At 39.1% G+C, this 17,304-nt stretch overlaps 1 protein-coding gene across 1 annotated transcript in view; it reads left to right on the plus strand.

Moving 5' to 3' along the window:
* The window catches only part of LRRC1 (leucine rich repeat containing 1), a 70,165-nt gene extending 56,245 nt beyond the window's left edge, over positions 1-13,920 (plus strand). The window contains exons 11-14 of the mRNA XM_041477496.1: positions 7,993-8,108; positions 9,063-9,235; positions 10,738-10,874; positions 12,697-13,920. Of these exons, the coding sequence (XP_041333430.1) occupies positions 7,993-8,108; positions 9,063-9,235; positions 10,738-10,874; positions 12,697-12,855 (585 nt within the window). The 3' untranslated portion in view covers positions 12,856-13,920. The remainder of the gene's footprint in view (positions 1-7,992; positions 8,109-9,062; positions 9,236-10,737; positions 10,875-12,696) is intronic.
* The last annotated feature ends 3,384 nt before the right edge of the window (positions 13,921-17,304 follow it).

Below are 17,304 nucleotides of genomic sequence, written 5' to 3' on the forward strand. Positions count from 1 at the left end.
CTAATTTGCTTTTAACTGGTAATTCCCAGTATGGATGTCAGGTCCTGCACTACTTGAAGACTTGGAGTTCTGGTAGGGTGAATGCAACACCAATATGTCTCTTCTGCATGTAGTATGAAACTACTGCCACACTCTTCCTCACCTCACTCCTGTGACCAATATCAAAGGGGAGGTTTCATACTCTGAAAGGTGGCTCAGTGACTGTCTTGATAGTGTTTTCGGTGTTGGAGATCTCTGGACTACTTTTGCCCTTAAATATAAGGACCTGATGTGACCAAGATACCTCAAATTTTACAGCTATAAGCACTAGGACTTCTTGTCTGTTGTAACAGTATGTGGAATGAAATGAGGCTAGAGTTTGTGTTGTGAAACAAAATATAATGAAGGCTTTACAAGTTTAGTTCAGCAGTAAATTGTGGAAAGAAGTTGGGAAAGCAGCATCCTGTGACTGGAGCATGGATCTGTGAGTTGGTTCTGTTTGTACTACTTTTTCTCTGTAATTTTTATCCAAGTAATTCTCCCTCTTAGTTTTCCTATCTAACATGTGGCTCTGAGCTTTTGTTCTCCATTTTCAGTCAGTTAAGGAGCAGGAGGGTTATGTACTCAGGTGACAGCCAGTGGATGGAAATTGAGAGGAGTATCAGCTCTGGCTCTCTTCCTTATGGAGCTTGGACAGCTTAGGAAGGAGGTGTGAGAAGGAAGTGAGGCGGCAAAGAGACAGGGGAGAGCTGATTGTCTGAAGAAGGATCAAGCAGGGGCAGAGGATGCTGCTGTGGCATTGGCAGCAGCAATTCCAGTGTCCTGGGTCTGAGCTGCAACAGACCAGTCACCTAATTGAGGGAAGGTGAGGTGTGACATGTGAGGACTGCAGCTTTTCTAGCAAAACAGTGTCTTCCCTGTTGTGGTGCTTCTGGTTCTGAACAAAGACTTGTGACAGGGCTTACCCGGACAGGTTGCATGATGGCTAGCAAGAGACAAGACCCTGAGAGGACTTATTGGGTTGGTATGTGCTAGCAGTTTTCATCATAAGATATGCTGAGCTGGAAGGAGCCCATCAGGAGTCCACCTTCTGGCCCTGCACAGGACACCCCAAGAGTCACCCCATGTTCCTGAGAGCATTGTCCAAGCACTTCCTGAGCTCTGTCAGGCTGGTGCTGTGACCACTGCCCTGGGGAGCTGTTCCAGTTCCCGAGAACCCTGGGTGAAGAACCTTTCTGTAATATCCAGCCTACGCCTCCCTTGGCACAACTTCAGGCTAGTCCCTCAGGTCCTGCCACTGATCAACAGAGAATCAGGGAGAAGAGATCAGGGTCTGCCCTTGCTCTTCCTCCATGAGGAAGCTGTAACTGCAGTGAGCTCTCCCCTCAGTCCTCTCCTGGCTGAGCAGACCAAGTGACCTCAGCTGCTCCTCATACAGCTTCCCCTCAAGGCCCTTCACCATCTTTGTTGCCCTCTTTTGGATGCTCTCTAATAGCTTAATATTTTTCTGATCTTGTGTTCATTCAGCAGAAGACTTTCTTTGCTAAAATACCTGTACTTGAGGCATGTGCAATTTTATGTCCACTCCACCTTTGAGCAGAACTGTTTTGTGTTTTGCATGGAAAGTTTTACTGGTACAGTTTATTTCCAGATTGACCATTAATAGCTTGTGTAGTGTGTAAGCACTTTTCTCAGTTAATGGAATATATGGTATTGGAGGTTGTGCATAAGGGCAATCAGTGTGCTTGGAAGAAGCAGGGACAGGAGCAGGCAAGAGGAGAAGGCTCAGCTGCAGAGGCAGGTAAAGCAGGGTGAATATGGAGTGTGTTTGTTTGGGGGTGTAGGGGGGTCAGGAGCTCAGTGCAGAGCAATAGATGCAATAAAACTGTGCAAGATACTGAAGGCTTGGAACCAGCAACATTTTTCAGAGGTGGAATGTGTTGCTCAGTTGGTGAAGGAGTTGGGGGATATCCAAGGGTGAAGTGAAGAATGAGAATGTGTCTAGAAAACATCAGTGCACATGAGAGAGGGAGGGGGACATCTGCACAAAAGTGGAATGAAGACAGGCATGAGCCTGTGTTTGGAGAAGGCGAATAATGAGAAAATGGAAGGTGGTATCTGGAATCAGGTGAGCTTTGGGGTGTTGTGGAAGTCCAGGAAATAAAAATGGGAGAGGGTGGTTTCCAAGGGAACTTGTCAGGGAAACAGAGGAAGCAGAGCTCTTTGGCTCCCTATCAACAATTTTGAAATAGAATTTTTATATTTCCTTTAAAGGTGTCCACAAAAATGTGTCTGTCTCATTAGAACAAATGCCTCGAAATTACATGTAAAGTAAGATTTTATGCTTTGCTCCACCAATATTTAATTTTTTATTATTTAATTTTAAAGGAAGTCAGCCCTTCTCTAACTACGGGGTCATCTCACTCTTAATCAGTGCATTTGAATTCCAAGCTGATAATATTACAAATAGAAAGCATAAAAAACTGAAGCACAAGCTTCTGACAGAAGTAATTTTAAACACCCCTGCCTCCTCTGTGTGTTTCCTGAGACGGTATGGCCAAGACTGGGGTCTAGACCTCTGCACATCAAAATTAGTACTTGTATTGTACAAAATTAGTACTTGTGAGTACCAACTCACAGAAGCAGAGTTGGATGCAGAAGTAGAGTATACACTGCAGATATTTTTCCTCAGTATCTTTTCCTTTATATGTTTTTCTTAGCTCTTCCATTCTTTCTCTGCCTTACAGAGTGCTAGAGCAGCTGTGCATACGTGGTCTTCATACTGATAAAAAATGGGTGTGGGACAGGCTGTTACTGGTTTCTGTTGGAGAGGGATAGAGACACAGTCTTGTAATGTGTGTAGAAAAAAGTAGAATTCAGCTGGAGAGAAGAGTGCATGTACCTGTACTCTTGTATCTGCTTGGTGTTGCCAGAATTATTCCTGTAGCAAAGACTACTTTTATAGGTAGGATGGTGAAAATTATGTGCCTCTGAGTTTTAGTTTTTCTGTGGGGTATGTGTTTTTTGGGGAAGGGGTAGAAGGATGTTGATTTGGTTTTGTTTTGTTAACAGTTTAAGAGAATTGGATTTTGAGTCAGTGTGTTAAACCATTACATTGCAAGATGGCTTCAAGGCACACTTGTAAGACCATTCTTTTATCTTTTGGTGTAAAATGTCTTGGGATTATTGAGGAGTTTGTATGCAAATGCACCTTCCTGGTTCAAAGGTTCTTCTGTATTGTGTGGTGATAAAGGTAAAACCTGGAAGAACTGAATGTATGACCAAGGCTTGAGTCACTGACAGATTTAATCTACAGCATCTCGTTTTGCAGCTTAGTGCCTCTCTGACTTAAGTGGTAAAACAGACTTCAGCAAGAACTGAGAATGTCTAAACCTGTTCATAGTTGGAAATGTTTTTCCCTTAAACTTGAAAGACCTGCCTGGTGACTCTTTGGTATTGAAATCCCACCCTGGCACAGGAATGCTGATGAAACCGGTGTGTTGATTTTGGCACTTGCATAAATAACCTCCTTGGAATGTTTTCCAGTTTATATGCTTTTGTTAATGAGTCTTTACACCCAGCAGAGATCTGGTAACGTGTCCTTCCTGGCTCTGAGGTATATTGTGAGAATTATTACTCCATTAGGTAAAACTACAGGGTTTTTTTTTGGCAATAACTGTACTTTTTAATTTTTTTTTTTTAAATGAGTAGGGACCACTTTGTTTTTCTTGATTTTAACTTTTGATGTCCTGTCTCTTTCTTCATTTCTGTAGAAGTATGTGTGTCTCAAGAGGTAAAAAAAAAAGGGCACGAAGGAAATGTGCAGGAAAACTTGTCTTGTGTCAGAGGGTTGAGAATCTGTCTTAGTGAGCTCTTCTCCTATTGTTCACCAGTGGTGCAGGAGGTATTGAAGTGAGTTTGCTGAAGATTTTCATACCCAATTTAAAGTTAATAATAGCAACAGAATAATAGTTAATAATAATGAATTGGGCAGTTTTTTCCACCCCTAAGTGTATTCTGTGCTTGCAGTTAAAGAATTAATATACTTTATGTGGAACTAAGGAAAATTCTGACTTTATTTACTTTGAACCCAAACAAAATTTTGGATATAACATGCTGGAAAAGATTTTGCAACACGAGAGGAGCTGTGTTTAAATTACCACTGTATTTATCAGACTTGTATAAGTCTGTGAGAGTTTTTGGTGCTGACAGCTGTTTTGAGAGTTAAATAAAAGAGATGTGTCACTGGACTTTTAGCTATTCACATGACAACTGAAGACTGATCATTACAGTATTTGTCATAATGTATTCTTTTTGCATTGCTCATAGCTGTGTGAAAGATGCTAACTGGTAAAGGACAGCAGAATTGATTTGTAGCTTTTGAGTAGTAAACAGATCTACTTTAGAGTCATTAGAAACACCAGCAGAGAAGCATTCTGTTAAGACTTGCAGTTTGTGGAGGACTGTCTGAGATGGATAGTAGTGGGTGTATGAATGGCAAAAATCAGGAGAGTGAAGTGCTAAATGCTGGTCATGATGAGAACATGGGGGGAGTTTTAGCAACTGAGCTGACTTTCTGTCTATGTTTGTCCAAGCCTTACTGTTTCCCCAGAATGAGAAAGCTGTTAGAAAGATGAGCCTCTGACTGAGATAGAAGAAAAGAGCAATAAGATCATCCATTAAAGGGTTTAAAGGGTTGAAGTTTTGTGTGGAATCCAGAGGTCTCCTAGTGACAATCAAGCCCACCTGAATGCAAATATGTAGTTTTGTTCCATCTTCATAGTACCAATGATCTTAAAATTAGCACTTCATAGTAATGACCATTTACTGCCTGACTCACCTGTGGGCTTTGTTTTTGTGGTTTTCCTCTGTCTAGGCTCATTGTTCTTTGGAGTTGGCGTGATGTGACAAGTCATAACCCTTAAACTAAAGTTGCTAAAATGAACTAAGTCTCAGGAGTACGACTTAGGCATGCACAAGTCATGTGAGATATTTTCCTGATGTCCTGCTCACTACAGAAGAGTGTGAGGACTTCTTTAAGCCTCCAGTCCTTGGAACAGTTACTCATGTGCCTAGAACTAAGCACATGCTTGTCCCCATTAAGTGAAGTCTGTGCTGGAAATGAAGTGTGTGCTTAACTGGTGAATGGGCTTGTGGCCTCAGCTGTGTCCTTGCTGCAAATGTGGTGGTCTGGCACAGTTTGTTGTGAGCATGTGACCCTTGGAAAGCATGGCTCTTCCTCACTTAGCCACTCTGAGGCAAACCAGCGACCTTCTGATACCGTGTAACTTCATGGTGGCCACAACAGTGTTTTCCTTTCTGCATGCCATGTGGTGTGTACACTTTGCCTCCGTGGTATAGCTTCATGTTTAGGTTTTCAAACATTGCATCTGATGTCTTTCTGTACTGCTGGATGGGTGCCATCTTTGTTCAAAACGACAAAGATTTTAGTTGATCTTTAACTGTCAGCTTGTCTTTCTTTTCTTTGTGGTATCTCACTCAGTGCTGCTTGTTAAATGCTGTCTGCATTTTCTAAAAACAGTTTCATTAAAAAAATTCAGTGTCTCTTTTTTATATACCCTACTACCCTATTAAAATAAAAAATCTTCTCTACCTCTGAATGAAACAAAACCTTTGAACAGCAGCCGGTTGACTGATAGAGAGCAAAGTTAAATTAACTGAGGTTTAAATTATTTAGGAGTTATAACCCTCTTTGGCAGTAGAAGAATGTATGTTCTGTCTCCATTTGTTGGCATGCTCTTGTCCAGTATGGATAAAGAAAAATAAATTGAACATCTCTTGTATTTTCTTAATTGTTAGCCGCTTGGAAAATTATGGGTCAGGTAAATTGATAACCCTGTAAGTATTCTTCAGTCCATGGTTCTATTACCTTTCATTAAGCTGCTTTAAATGCATGATGACTCAGGCTGTCCTGATTCCACTGCTGCATTTTTCCATTGTCAAAAGTATAGAAATTTTGGTCTCATCAGGGCTGCATGGCTTTACTTTTTTTGTTTGGCTAACTTATTTGGATCTCCATGCTCCAAGACTGAGTAACACAAACTTCATTCATGAAAAGGGAGCACTTTGTGTACACTGAGGGCATCACTTGCCAGCTCATCAACATTCCCTAATTGTATTTCTTGCTTTTCATGGCTCCTCATGTTAGCAACACCAATTAGACACTTAGTGTGTATATATTTTTTTTAATATCACACTGTGTTCTGTGAACGTGTGAAGGCACATTATTTAAGAATTTATACACGCTTTAAAGTGAAGAGCAGAATTCTTGAACCAAGAAATGTTTGCTTACTACTTGAGTGCTGGTTTCTGAGGGCTTTGATTTACAAGCTAAAATGGCTTGCAAGGTTCATGCTTCTGTTGCACACACAGGGCTGGGAAAACTGATAATCTTGTGAAATAGCTGCATGTTAAAAGTGCAGTGATTTAAGGGAAATGTCACAGATTTTGTTTTGTCAAGAACATAGCACTTTCTGCTGTAAATAGCTTGTGAATCAGAAGCCTTGAGCAGCTGATTGCTGTTTTCTTCTATTAAAAAGCATTTATGATACAAAGGAAGGTGAGTGGAATGAAAATGCTCAATTTGTTTTATTTTGTGAGTCACAGTTACATCCTTTAAAAGTGGCTTTTTCCTTAGTAAATAGTGAACATTAAATCAACGCTGGTTTTTTTTAGTTAAAATATTTTATGCTATTTGTCTGTAATCTCAGTCTTGGGTTTGGACTGAATTGTGGGTTTTGCAAAGACACAACTGACAGTTAACAAGAACACAATAATTTCAGCTTAGTTTTGGGGACTTCTGGCCAAAGCATAGTTACATATTGGCTATAGTGTGAGAGGAGAACCTTCTTAGATGTATGTCACTATAGATGTCCTCTAATTTTTGAATTGAGATTTTTCACTGTGTTTAGTTTGGACTCTAACTCTATAATTAGTTTCTAAGTCCGCTTAACTTGAAGTTAAGGCATTGGGATATTTTGCCTCTATTACTTGGAGTAAGAAAAGAAAAATCTTTTTTCCCCTTCTTCTGGTGAGTTTTGGAACTGACAAACAAACAACAGTGCTTTTTGAAACTCTGTATGATAAGCAAACAAAGGTAAGTTTCCTTTGTTAATAGCAACAAAGAGTTACTTGAAGCAGCTTTTGAGTTGCTACAACTAATAATCTTCCTGTTTATAGAAGTTCCCTCTGGAGCATAAAGTTGTAATGAGTTTTTTTTTTTCAATGAGATGTGGGGGGTTTGTCTTTCTGAAAGCTGCTACTTTTGGTGCAAGATGTAGATTTTTAAAGGTAAAACTGAAAAATCCCATCTTTGCACCCAAAGAATGCAAATGCTTATATTTGGATAATTTGATAGAGACAGAGGATATTAGATGAAAATAGATTAAACAAGGCCAGTTCTTGTGGGAATTGTGTTGAAATTAGGTGCTTCTAATGAATTGGGGCATCAAAGATTTTACTCAGTGTTCTGCTTGTAGTGAGCTCTTCATTAATCTTTGTGGACTCAACAAATTTTGGGAGTCGATTGGTATATTTAGCATTTTGCTTTGCTTCAAGGCCCGTTGCACTTGCTTGGATATCAAGGAGGAAAGAATGAGGAAAGAATGAATTAATATGTAAAATGTAGAGCTAGAAAATGTTAAGTGTAAGGTTTTTTGTGATTGTTGGGCAGAGTAGCTTCTGTGTGGTTACTGGTTTCTTCTGGGTGTGGAAGGCTCTGAAAGGTAGCTAGATTGTGACCTATATGTCAAGTTATCCATTATTTGCCAATACTGATGTTCAAGACAGTGCTCCTACAGACTTGCTTCAGGTCAAACTTCTTGGAAGCTGACACTTGTTTGCAGTCTGTACCTTTGGGGGAAGTGTCTGGCAGGCATTGTAACTTGAATGTGCTGTGACACACTTTGTGACCTGCACTGCATGCCTTTGTTACACTGTGCTACTGCAACAAAACCACACTTGCTTTTTTTTCCTCCCTCTTCTCAAATGTAGGTTGGGGGCTGCTGCAGTCTTAACGTCTTTTCTGTACGTGACAACAGATTATCTCGAATTCCCTCTGAAATTTCACAGGCCACTGAACTTCATGTCCTGGATGTTGCTGGAAACAGGCAAGAGATTTTTGTATTTTTATGTGCTTTTGCTGTATTTACCTAATTCTTTTTGATAGCAAAAGATACTATGTCTAAGAAGAGAATAATAAAAAAGTTATGATATTCATGTTTGTGTTACTGTTGAAATTGTCAAAGTAGTCTTCCCTCTGGGCCAAAAGTAGCATAAATTGTGTGTTGTCGTGAGTGTGATTTTTGGATTACTTTGACCCTGAGGAAGAAATTGGATTTTTTAAAAAAAACCCTCTGGATTTATATATTTCTGTATTAAAACTGAGAATCTAGAGCTAGAAGCTGGCTAGAGCTTCAGGTGAAGCTACCAGGGTGTAATGTCAAGTGACACCAATATTGAGTGTTGTATCTTCAGCATGCAGTGTGAGTAACAAGGAAGGCCACTTTGACCTTGCATCTTCTCACAAATCTTAGTGCTTCAAACATCAGCATGCAAAAATGAGTGGATTAAAGAATAAACTAGTTCAGCTTCTTAGTAGGAAGTTAAATAAAAAAAAACAACCCCAAAACAGAAGAAAAGCGAATGGTGTCTCATCTATGCAATGTAATTGTCTCACAGGCCCTTACCTATTTCTGTTCTAGCCACTGTTCACATGTAAAGCTCCTGATGGGAAGCAGCTGTCTGCCTTCCAGGGCACTTTACTGCAGTAGAGAAAGCTCAGCATAGTTTAACCTGGTTTTCAGCTTCAGAGGATTTTAAAGTTATAATAAAGTTAAGCTACAGGTTTGTTGTGTTTTTATTTTTTCTTTTTATTTTTTCTTTTTTTTATTTTAAGAATGGAGTAGTTGGAATTGATGACTACTGCAATGCCTTCTATTAGAGGCAATAATTTCAATCCTGTTTGTTCCAGCTCAACAATGTATACTTGAGTTGACTTCATGACCATCTATTAAGACTCCCAGGGATTGCCCTGACTTTTTTACTTTCCTTTTCTGAACTAGGCTGACGTATCTTCCCATTTCACTGACTACATTAAGGCTGAAGGCTTTGTGGTTGTCTGATAACCAGTCCCAACCTCTGCTGACATTTCAGACTGACACAGACCCTGAAACAGGAGAAAAGATTTTAACATGTGTATTACTTCCTCAAATGCCTTCTGACTCTGGTTGCCAAGGTAAGTGCCTACAGTCAGCTTTTCATTATGTACAGAATTATTACTTCTTTGTTTACCGAGTTGTCCCATAAAGGTTTGTAAAACGTGCATAAGCTCTAGTGAGCAAAGTAGCGAAGTTCTGGTTGAATTTTCAATATTAGACCTTTTTTTCTGTTATCCTATTAGTCTTCAGAAGACTTTAAAACTTGGCACTGGATGTTATTGAAAATACAGTGACAGCTACAATAAATAAAATACAGATCTGGAACAGAAAAGAATTACTCATATCCCTATTTTGAGGCTTGCCAGTGGGCCCAGTAGTGGTGTCCATATTTGTGTACATTGATTATACATCTTATATACATATATGTATGGAAAAATGGTGGCTTTCCATCTTCAATCTCTTTATCAGCAAAATAAATGGCATTGCAAATAGTAAACAGTGGACTTTTTACTTTTTAGCAAGCTAATTTTCTTTCAAGCAGAGGTACCGTACAGTAACTTTATTATATTCATTAACAAGTGTAGAATTGCAGTATAAGTTGCTTTTACATTTTGTGATGAAACTTGCCCCTGGGCCAGGTGGAACCATAAACTCTTTTGTTCGCTGTGTTGCTGCTCCAGTAACTTCTGAATGTTTTTTCCTCAAGCTTTTAGAGCTGTATGTGAATGTTCAAGGAGATTGATCTGAGCTAATGTTTAAGTTTCTGCTGTAATGACTGGAGAGTGATTTATCCCATCCAAGAATGGACTTTTAAAAGAAAATCATGTGAATTCTTCTCCACTGAGTACAAAGGGGCCAGAGGAGAAAAATTCAGCTGTGGGTATCTGTATTGTACGTACCCAGGCTTAATTACAGTGTTTCAATCATATATGGCTGGAGCAAATAGAAACCATTAAAACAGTAGGAGTGTAGAAATGTCTCTGTTTTCAGCTCCTGGATTTTAAGAATAGTTAAGAATTAAAATAATTGTACTTTGGACTTAGAGAGGATTAAGCTAGTTCAAGAAGTGTGACAGGTTTACTTGACTTTCTTGAAAGGCCTTACTACTAGAAATTAGATTTCCTCCTCTCCAGATGAATCTTGTGGCTTCAAGTGTAGAAGGTGTGGAATTTAGATTGCTGGATGTGTGTGCCTAGCGATAGTGAAAGGATGAGGTTAGTAAAAGCAATGATCCTGTGTTATGGAATGCTACTTAGGGAACTGGCTAATGTCAGCTGGCAGCCACATTCCACAAGAAAAGCATGTATAGTGGCAAGTATGTTAAATTGTATAACCAGAACTCTGAAACAGTCCAAGTACAGAAATACCTAATTTATACAGAAACCATTTAGTGTATGTACTTGATAACAGAAAACTAATGCAAGTTCTGTTTCCTTCCAAAAACAGTAGAAATAGCCACTTGTAAGTATATGTGAGTGATTGTTCAGATGTTGCAATTACGAACAATAAAGCATGTTGGTGGTGTGACTTCACGTGCATGTTGCTGTGAATCTTGAGGTACATTTTCCTGTTCTAACAGATAACCTACCACGATGTGGTGCATTGGAGAGTTTGGTAAATGAGATGTCAGATGAAACATGGAATGAGCGGGCAGTGAACAGAGTCAGTGCAATTCGCTTCTTAGAAGATGAAAAAGATGAAGAGGAAAACGAAATGGTATGTTTTCCAAGCCTTTGGATACCTCCAGACATTGTGGCATTAATGCAGAAGTATAAAAAGTCTATGAGCATTCTTGCTGTAAATATTTCAGCTTGGACTGCATGCTTTGTGTGTACATTTGGAGAAGAAACTGTTCATGTTGGCTGCTGAAACTTTTTATGTTGACTTTAAATGCCTTTGTTTTTTCTGCTTTGAATATAACTTTCATATTCTGATGCAGGACAGTCTTCTGTTTTGCTTTGTTTTCCTCTGTCTGCTCAGGATGTATTGTTTCCAGAAAGAAGATAGGATCTTTCTCTGCATCTGTGAAGCTTTACTGCCTGAAAGTATATAGGGTCTAATTTAGGATTCCAGCACTCTGGCATGTGTCTCCATTAAGTTTGCTATTGTTTGTCTCTCTAATTTCTATGTCCAATCTCTTTTGTGCTCTCTCTCTCTTTTTTTTTTTTTTTTTTTTTTTTAACTCCATCATTTGCATTGAACCAACCATAGTGTCCATAAACAGCAGGAATGTTGCTCATTAGTTTCCCACTTAAACAAAGGATGTGGGAACATCTGTCACTGTACTTATAAGACCTCTCCATTAAGTTGGGCTCTGCATATCCTGAAGATCAAAACACAACACGATCTGTAGTTTTACTAGCTTTTATTAACAATTAAAACTCCTTGTAAAGATTAACACTGCTTCAGTCATGTTTTCAGAGTGCTCTGATGCTCTAAACATTGCTGGTGGTCCTCATTAGATCTCAGTTGAGGTACTTCAGGGCACTGTCTGGATTGTTTTAGTTTAAAAAGCAACTGCAAAAACTCTTAATTTAGTTTGGAAATGAGCAAGTAAGGTAGTTGCTTACTCCAGAGCAGCAGAAACAAAATGTCTCTTAACAGACATGGTTCACTGACTGATAGGGAGTTCAGAATGCTGCTGCTGAACAGCCCTGCCAACCCGAGAATGTCCTGAGTAGTGAGGGCTCAGGTGTTGAAGATAAGTGCTTGATTTGTCTGATTTGAGGCAAGGACCTTACTAGAGGAAAAAGTTTATGATCTTACTGAGGAGAAGGAAGGCCACATTTCCAAAGCAGTCTTGACCAAAGCACCCATGTATGGGTCATCAGTTCTGCTGTTCTCTGCACAGTTTACATGCATGCCACTAAAAAGTAATTGCATGTATACATGTATTATACCTGTATTGTATTTGTGGTGTTCTGTTGTCTCCAGACTGGATGCTAACTGGAGTTTTTGTGAATCTTGTTTTCCTTGTAAAGGTTTCAGCACAATGATATACATTTTTCTGTCTAAGGTGGGAGAGAAATGCTCCCTCTCAAGGTGCTTGTTCTCAATTAACTGGAGAACCAGACTGTGTGGTGGGGCTGAAAGGCAAATGGAGCTCCACACAAACACTGTTTAAAACTGTAAAGAGATCTTGTGGGATTCTTTCAAAATCAGATGAATGTTTTAAGTGTGATCTTAAATCACTTGTGTGGCTTTGGGGAGAAAAAAATCCCCAAGTATAGTTATGAAAGAATCTTCACTTTATAACTTGTAATTGTACTTCACATGAGTGGCTTTCAGATTAGTAGTCCAAAGGAGGACAAAATTTGCTCTTAGAGACTTCTTACAACTTCTTTTGCTGTCTTCATAAACAAGTAGCTTTTAAAGTAATGCTCAGCACAGAACATTGTAGTTTGAAAAGGAAAAGGGGGGGAAAAAGGAAAAAAATTGATACTTACTATTTGGTATGTGAATGCTGAAGCCTTGTCAGTGTATGTTGTTTTTCTAGAGAGACAAAGGCAAAACCACTTATTGCACTGTTTATTTTTAGAGAACACTTCTAAGGCGAGCCACTCCACACCCTGGAGAATTAAAGAACATGAAAAAGACAGTGGAGAATTTACGGAATGATATGAATGCTGCTAAAGGACTGGATTCAAACAAAAACGAGGTCAATAATGCCATTGACAGAGTGACCACTTCTGTGTAGAGTTCCATCTCCAGGTTTTACCTCCTGTGTCTTCCCCTGCTGTTGAAATGTTCCTGTCGTCTCCTGGGACCTCACTGAGCCCCTTTTTGTTTTTAACCAGAACCTGATTCATCGTCTCCATACACACGAAAAGTGCAGCCCGCTGGAAGAAAGTGCCTTATTTCATCCAGGCAGTGAACCAATAATTTCCAAATCAATATTGTAATTTTAATAGTCCTAGGCTTTTTTAAGTTTAATACACTACTGTATGCAGAATACAATATTTTTGTCTTAAACACAGGGGAAATAATGCTTTTTTTTTTCCAGAGTGCTGGGATATCTTCTTCCCAGTGGCTGGATGTGCTGGTGAGAAATATAGTTTTGTGGGAAATCGATACACTTTTTTATTTTTTTGGCAGCTCAGATGGTGTAAATTTTAAATTTTTGTATAGGACTTTCATAACAAGATGATGTATTTCATTTTTAAGAGAAAATTTATCTTGAGCGGTACATATTTTAGTATTTGTGGAAGAGAACAAGTTTCATGGACAACTGTATTCATTTGTTTGTACCACCCATTGTGCCTTATTGTGTTTGGTATGTCATATTAGTCTTAAATATAGCAATTCTTGAGGAGAGTGAATAGATTTGGTCTCCTGCTTTAGATATGTTTTTCTTTTTGGACAGTAATTTGTTGGAAATTTTACAGCAGAGAACTTATGTTTATATTATGGGATCTTAGGTTGTGAAGCACAAATGTTAGTTTTGTTGTAAACAGAATTAAGATGAAATGACCAAACTGCTATTGTTTATTACATAATGCACTCACACTTTAACTTAGTTGTAATGAAACACCTTGGTTTGGATGCCTTGTTGCATTGCAGTCACTAGAAATTCATACTTCCATTGTTTTTTTTTCTAAATGTGCCATCTGTAAAATAACTTGAAAAATAGCACGATAGACTTTCAGAAGCACAGTATGAAATTAGTTTTATGTATTACACAAGAAAGCATGATTCTTTAAAGTGCTTTGGTGGTTTTATAAAAATTTATAAAACCATAATAAAAACATCTTTAAAAGCTTCAGTAGATGTGATGTATCATTAAAACAGCAATTAAAGTATCTCTGCATTAATGCTGTCATTGTTACTGTGTTGCACTTCAGTTGTCCAATGCTGATTTCAAGGTCTTACTAAATCTTTGGGTTCTGATTTGTTTATAGAGGTAAGTATTTACTGAGTTTAATTCAGTAAATAACAATTTTGCAAAAGCCTGATAAAAACTGATGTTAATGTCTCTGGGTTCTGTTCATTTCTCTTCTCCAAGATTCCTCATTTAAGCTTCAATACATGGTTTTGCAGGAGGATGCTGGAGGTTTGTAGGTGTTAGGTCAGTTCAGTGGTAGTGCAGTTTTATTGTTCTCAAGAGAGAGTTCTCCTGGTTATTCTTGGTAAGCTGCTGTTAAAATAAAACCAAAAACAAAATCAGGTTTTGGTACAGCTGATTCCAGCCTTGGGTAGAATTTTCTTTTTAAACTACTTACTGGAACTGACACAACAGAAGAAGTTTAAAAATGTAGTAAACCGTGTACCCAAGAAAGCAGCAACAAACCTGTTTGAGATGAAAGGAAGTTCCTAAAAAAGACAGTTCCTAAAAAAACCAAAGGCAGCAAGACTCTGTGATGCCAGTTGCTCATTTGGAGGCTGTGGCTTGTTTTGTTTTTAGCATGTGCTCCATCAGCAAGATGAATGTGTAAAGCCTGGATTTGGGCCTTGCCTGACCTGCCACCAGATGAAAATAATTAATTGCCCTTGTGCACTTACTGCAGTCAGAACAAGATGTAAATCCTGTTGCAGCTCTGTGATATGTGCAGTGTTGTTTGCTTTTTGTACATTCCAGCAGGCTCATGGAGGCTGCTGCAGCCCATGAACTCACCACAAGGCAAGCACTACTTGCTGCATCCACTTTGGCACAAAGTAACTGGTCAGCAGTCAGTATTTCTTACTTTGGTGGTCTTAAAATTTTTTTTTTTTTTTTTGGGTAATAGTGGAAGGAGTATAAGGAATATTTGCTGTGGTTTCTCTGGCTACAGATGGCTGAGTAGGTGATCCAGGCTGGTTGCTTTCATTTGGAAGAGTTTCACACTCCTGCACCCAAGGGTGGCTGGTATTGTTTCCTTGTGGTCATCTCAGCCAAAGATGGGTGGTATGATGGGTGTATTGCATATTGAAGGTGTTTGCCTCCACTCAATTGTAAAAGAAAATTAATTGAGCTCAGACTAGAATCCAGCAATTGCTTAATGAGAGATTAGAGGAGCTGAAGTCCATCATCAGACCAGCCAGCTACTATCCCCAGAGGAGTGTTGGCATTCCTTGCTTTTCACTGCCATCTTTCTTCACTTTGTTAACCTGTGTAGTGGAAATCTGGATTTTTGTTATGTTTTTTCAGTCAGTGTCTAGGGAGAGATAAAGGAGGAGGTGTATTTTTCAGGCTTCTACAGTAATACTGTGTAGCACTGTAATCTCATTAATGTATTTTGTTTATGTTTTTTGGTGAGGCAAATTGAGATTCTGCTCTGCTGCAGGTAGTTCAAGGTAGTGCAGTGTTTGAGGCTGGCAGTAAGTGTAATTTCCAGGGTACATCTTGTGGTATGGCAACAGCCAGTGGTGGTATGGAATAAGAGCAGATGAAGTGTTGTTTTTCAGGGCTGACAAGGTGCTTGGATTCTTGCTGTGCAAACAGAGACAAGTGGCTACCTTCTCTCTCCTCCTAATGCTGGTTCAGAGTGACTTGCATGTCGTTCTATTTTATCAAACTCCATCAGTCTAGACCTCAGGAGTCCCTCTCATCTCTTGAGTTATCCATGTGTGTGCCATTTTATAGAGTGGTTGAAGCACCCTTCTCCACCCAACAGCGTTGATAACATTCCAGGCAGTTTTAACTCTGTTTTATAGCCAGAAAAAGTCGATGACACATGTTCTGATGAAGCAATGTCTGTCCTTGAAAGCCTGAGCCCTCTCTTCCCAGTCTCTTTTTTCTCTTGCTGATGCTGTGAGGAGCCTGAGTAGTGAATATGATTAAGACTTCTTTCTCTATAAACTTTTCCTTCTTTACTTTGTCTGTTGAGAGGTGGGTTTAATGCAAAGAGGCTACAAAATTTGCATGCTGTTTTATTAGCTATAAACAGGTAACCAGGGTAAATCAACTGACCACAGTGGTGGAGTGGATTTAATATTAACCTGCCAGTTACTGCATACAAGCTCTCTTTATTCAAAGTCACAATTCCTAAAAGAATAAGAAGAAAAAAGGCACTCTTGTGCTATTGTAGTTAGTGTAACAATGGATTTTTCTATCCCATGTGTGTTGCTCCAGGCTTTTCCCACAACTTCCCACAAATTTATGTGTTGAGATTATTTTTCTGGCTTAAGTTCCATATTTTTGATAATCAGTGTATTGTAGGAAAGTGTGTACTGGAAACTTGTATAACGCTGTTCTTTCCAGCAAGTGACTTGTTTGTGTCCTGCTTGGCCTGTTTCTGGTCTAGCACTGATGCTTTACCAGTGCTGGGTGAGCAGCTTTTTGCTGATTAGCTACTTAACAGGTTTCACTACTTGGAGCTTGTAATTTCAGTTTTTAAGAGAGAGTAGTGATGCCAGGAATTTAATTTTATTAAAAGTACATTTTTTAGTGTATTGGTTGATATTCTCCAGGTTTGCTGTAAATGTCTGCCTCTCACTGAGACAGAAGCACACTGTTTATCAGAAATGTCTAGACCTTTTGTTAATGGAGAATTCACCACCATTCTTTGCCTTGACTCCAGGAAATAAAATTACTTTATTTTTTCAATTGATAAGTGTTTCCCATCTTCAGTTTCTGACAAACACACAAATCTGTTTCTGTGCTTGGATTGCTGAATATGGGAATATGACAAAAGCTGGTCTTGACTATCAGTAATTGTTTTGGATGTTCCCTTTCTCCTGAAGCAGTTGTGAAATTTTCAGTGGGACAGTGCCTCTGTCTTTTATTATAAAGTCAGGACTATAATCATTATTCCACTGGCTGAATGAAGAATATGATTTTTTTTTTTCAAAGTGGGTAGCACGTGCATGGTTTGAGCTGCCTTTATGAGCTGCTTTGCAGGAGCCATCCTGTCTCCTCTTCTGGTGGGTGTTGGAGACACTGTTTTATTCCCTTTGTGCAGTTCTTGTGGCAGTGGGCTGGTCAGTCATGGGTTCTGCCAGAGCAGAGGGTTTGGAGGAAGCAGCTCAATGAGTGTAGCTGGGCTGTGAGCTAACTTCAGGTTCGAGGGTTCACGGCAGTCTGGTTTTGAATTTGTAACCTGTTCAGGGTGTTTGCATCTAAACACTGTTGTTATTACTCCATTAACTCTGAGGTCTTAACAAGTTTATCTTTTCCCAGGCAAGACCTCTCCTGAAAATACAGTATCACTCATGGAGAGAACTGTGTGGC

Source organism: Pyrgilauda ruficollis, unplaced genomic scaffold (assembly GCF_017590135.1).
Source record: "Pyrgilauda ruficollis isolate IOZ18807 unplaced genomic scaffold, ASM1759013v1 scaffold40, whole genome shotgun sequence".
In the NCBI taxonomy this organism is placed as follows: Eukaryota; Metazoa; Chordata; class Aves; order Passeriformes; family Passeridae; genus Pyrgilauda; species Pyrgilauda ruficollis.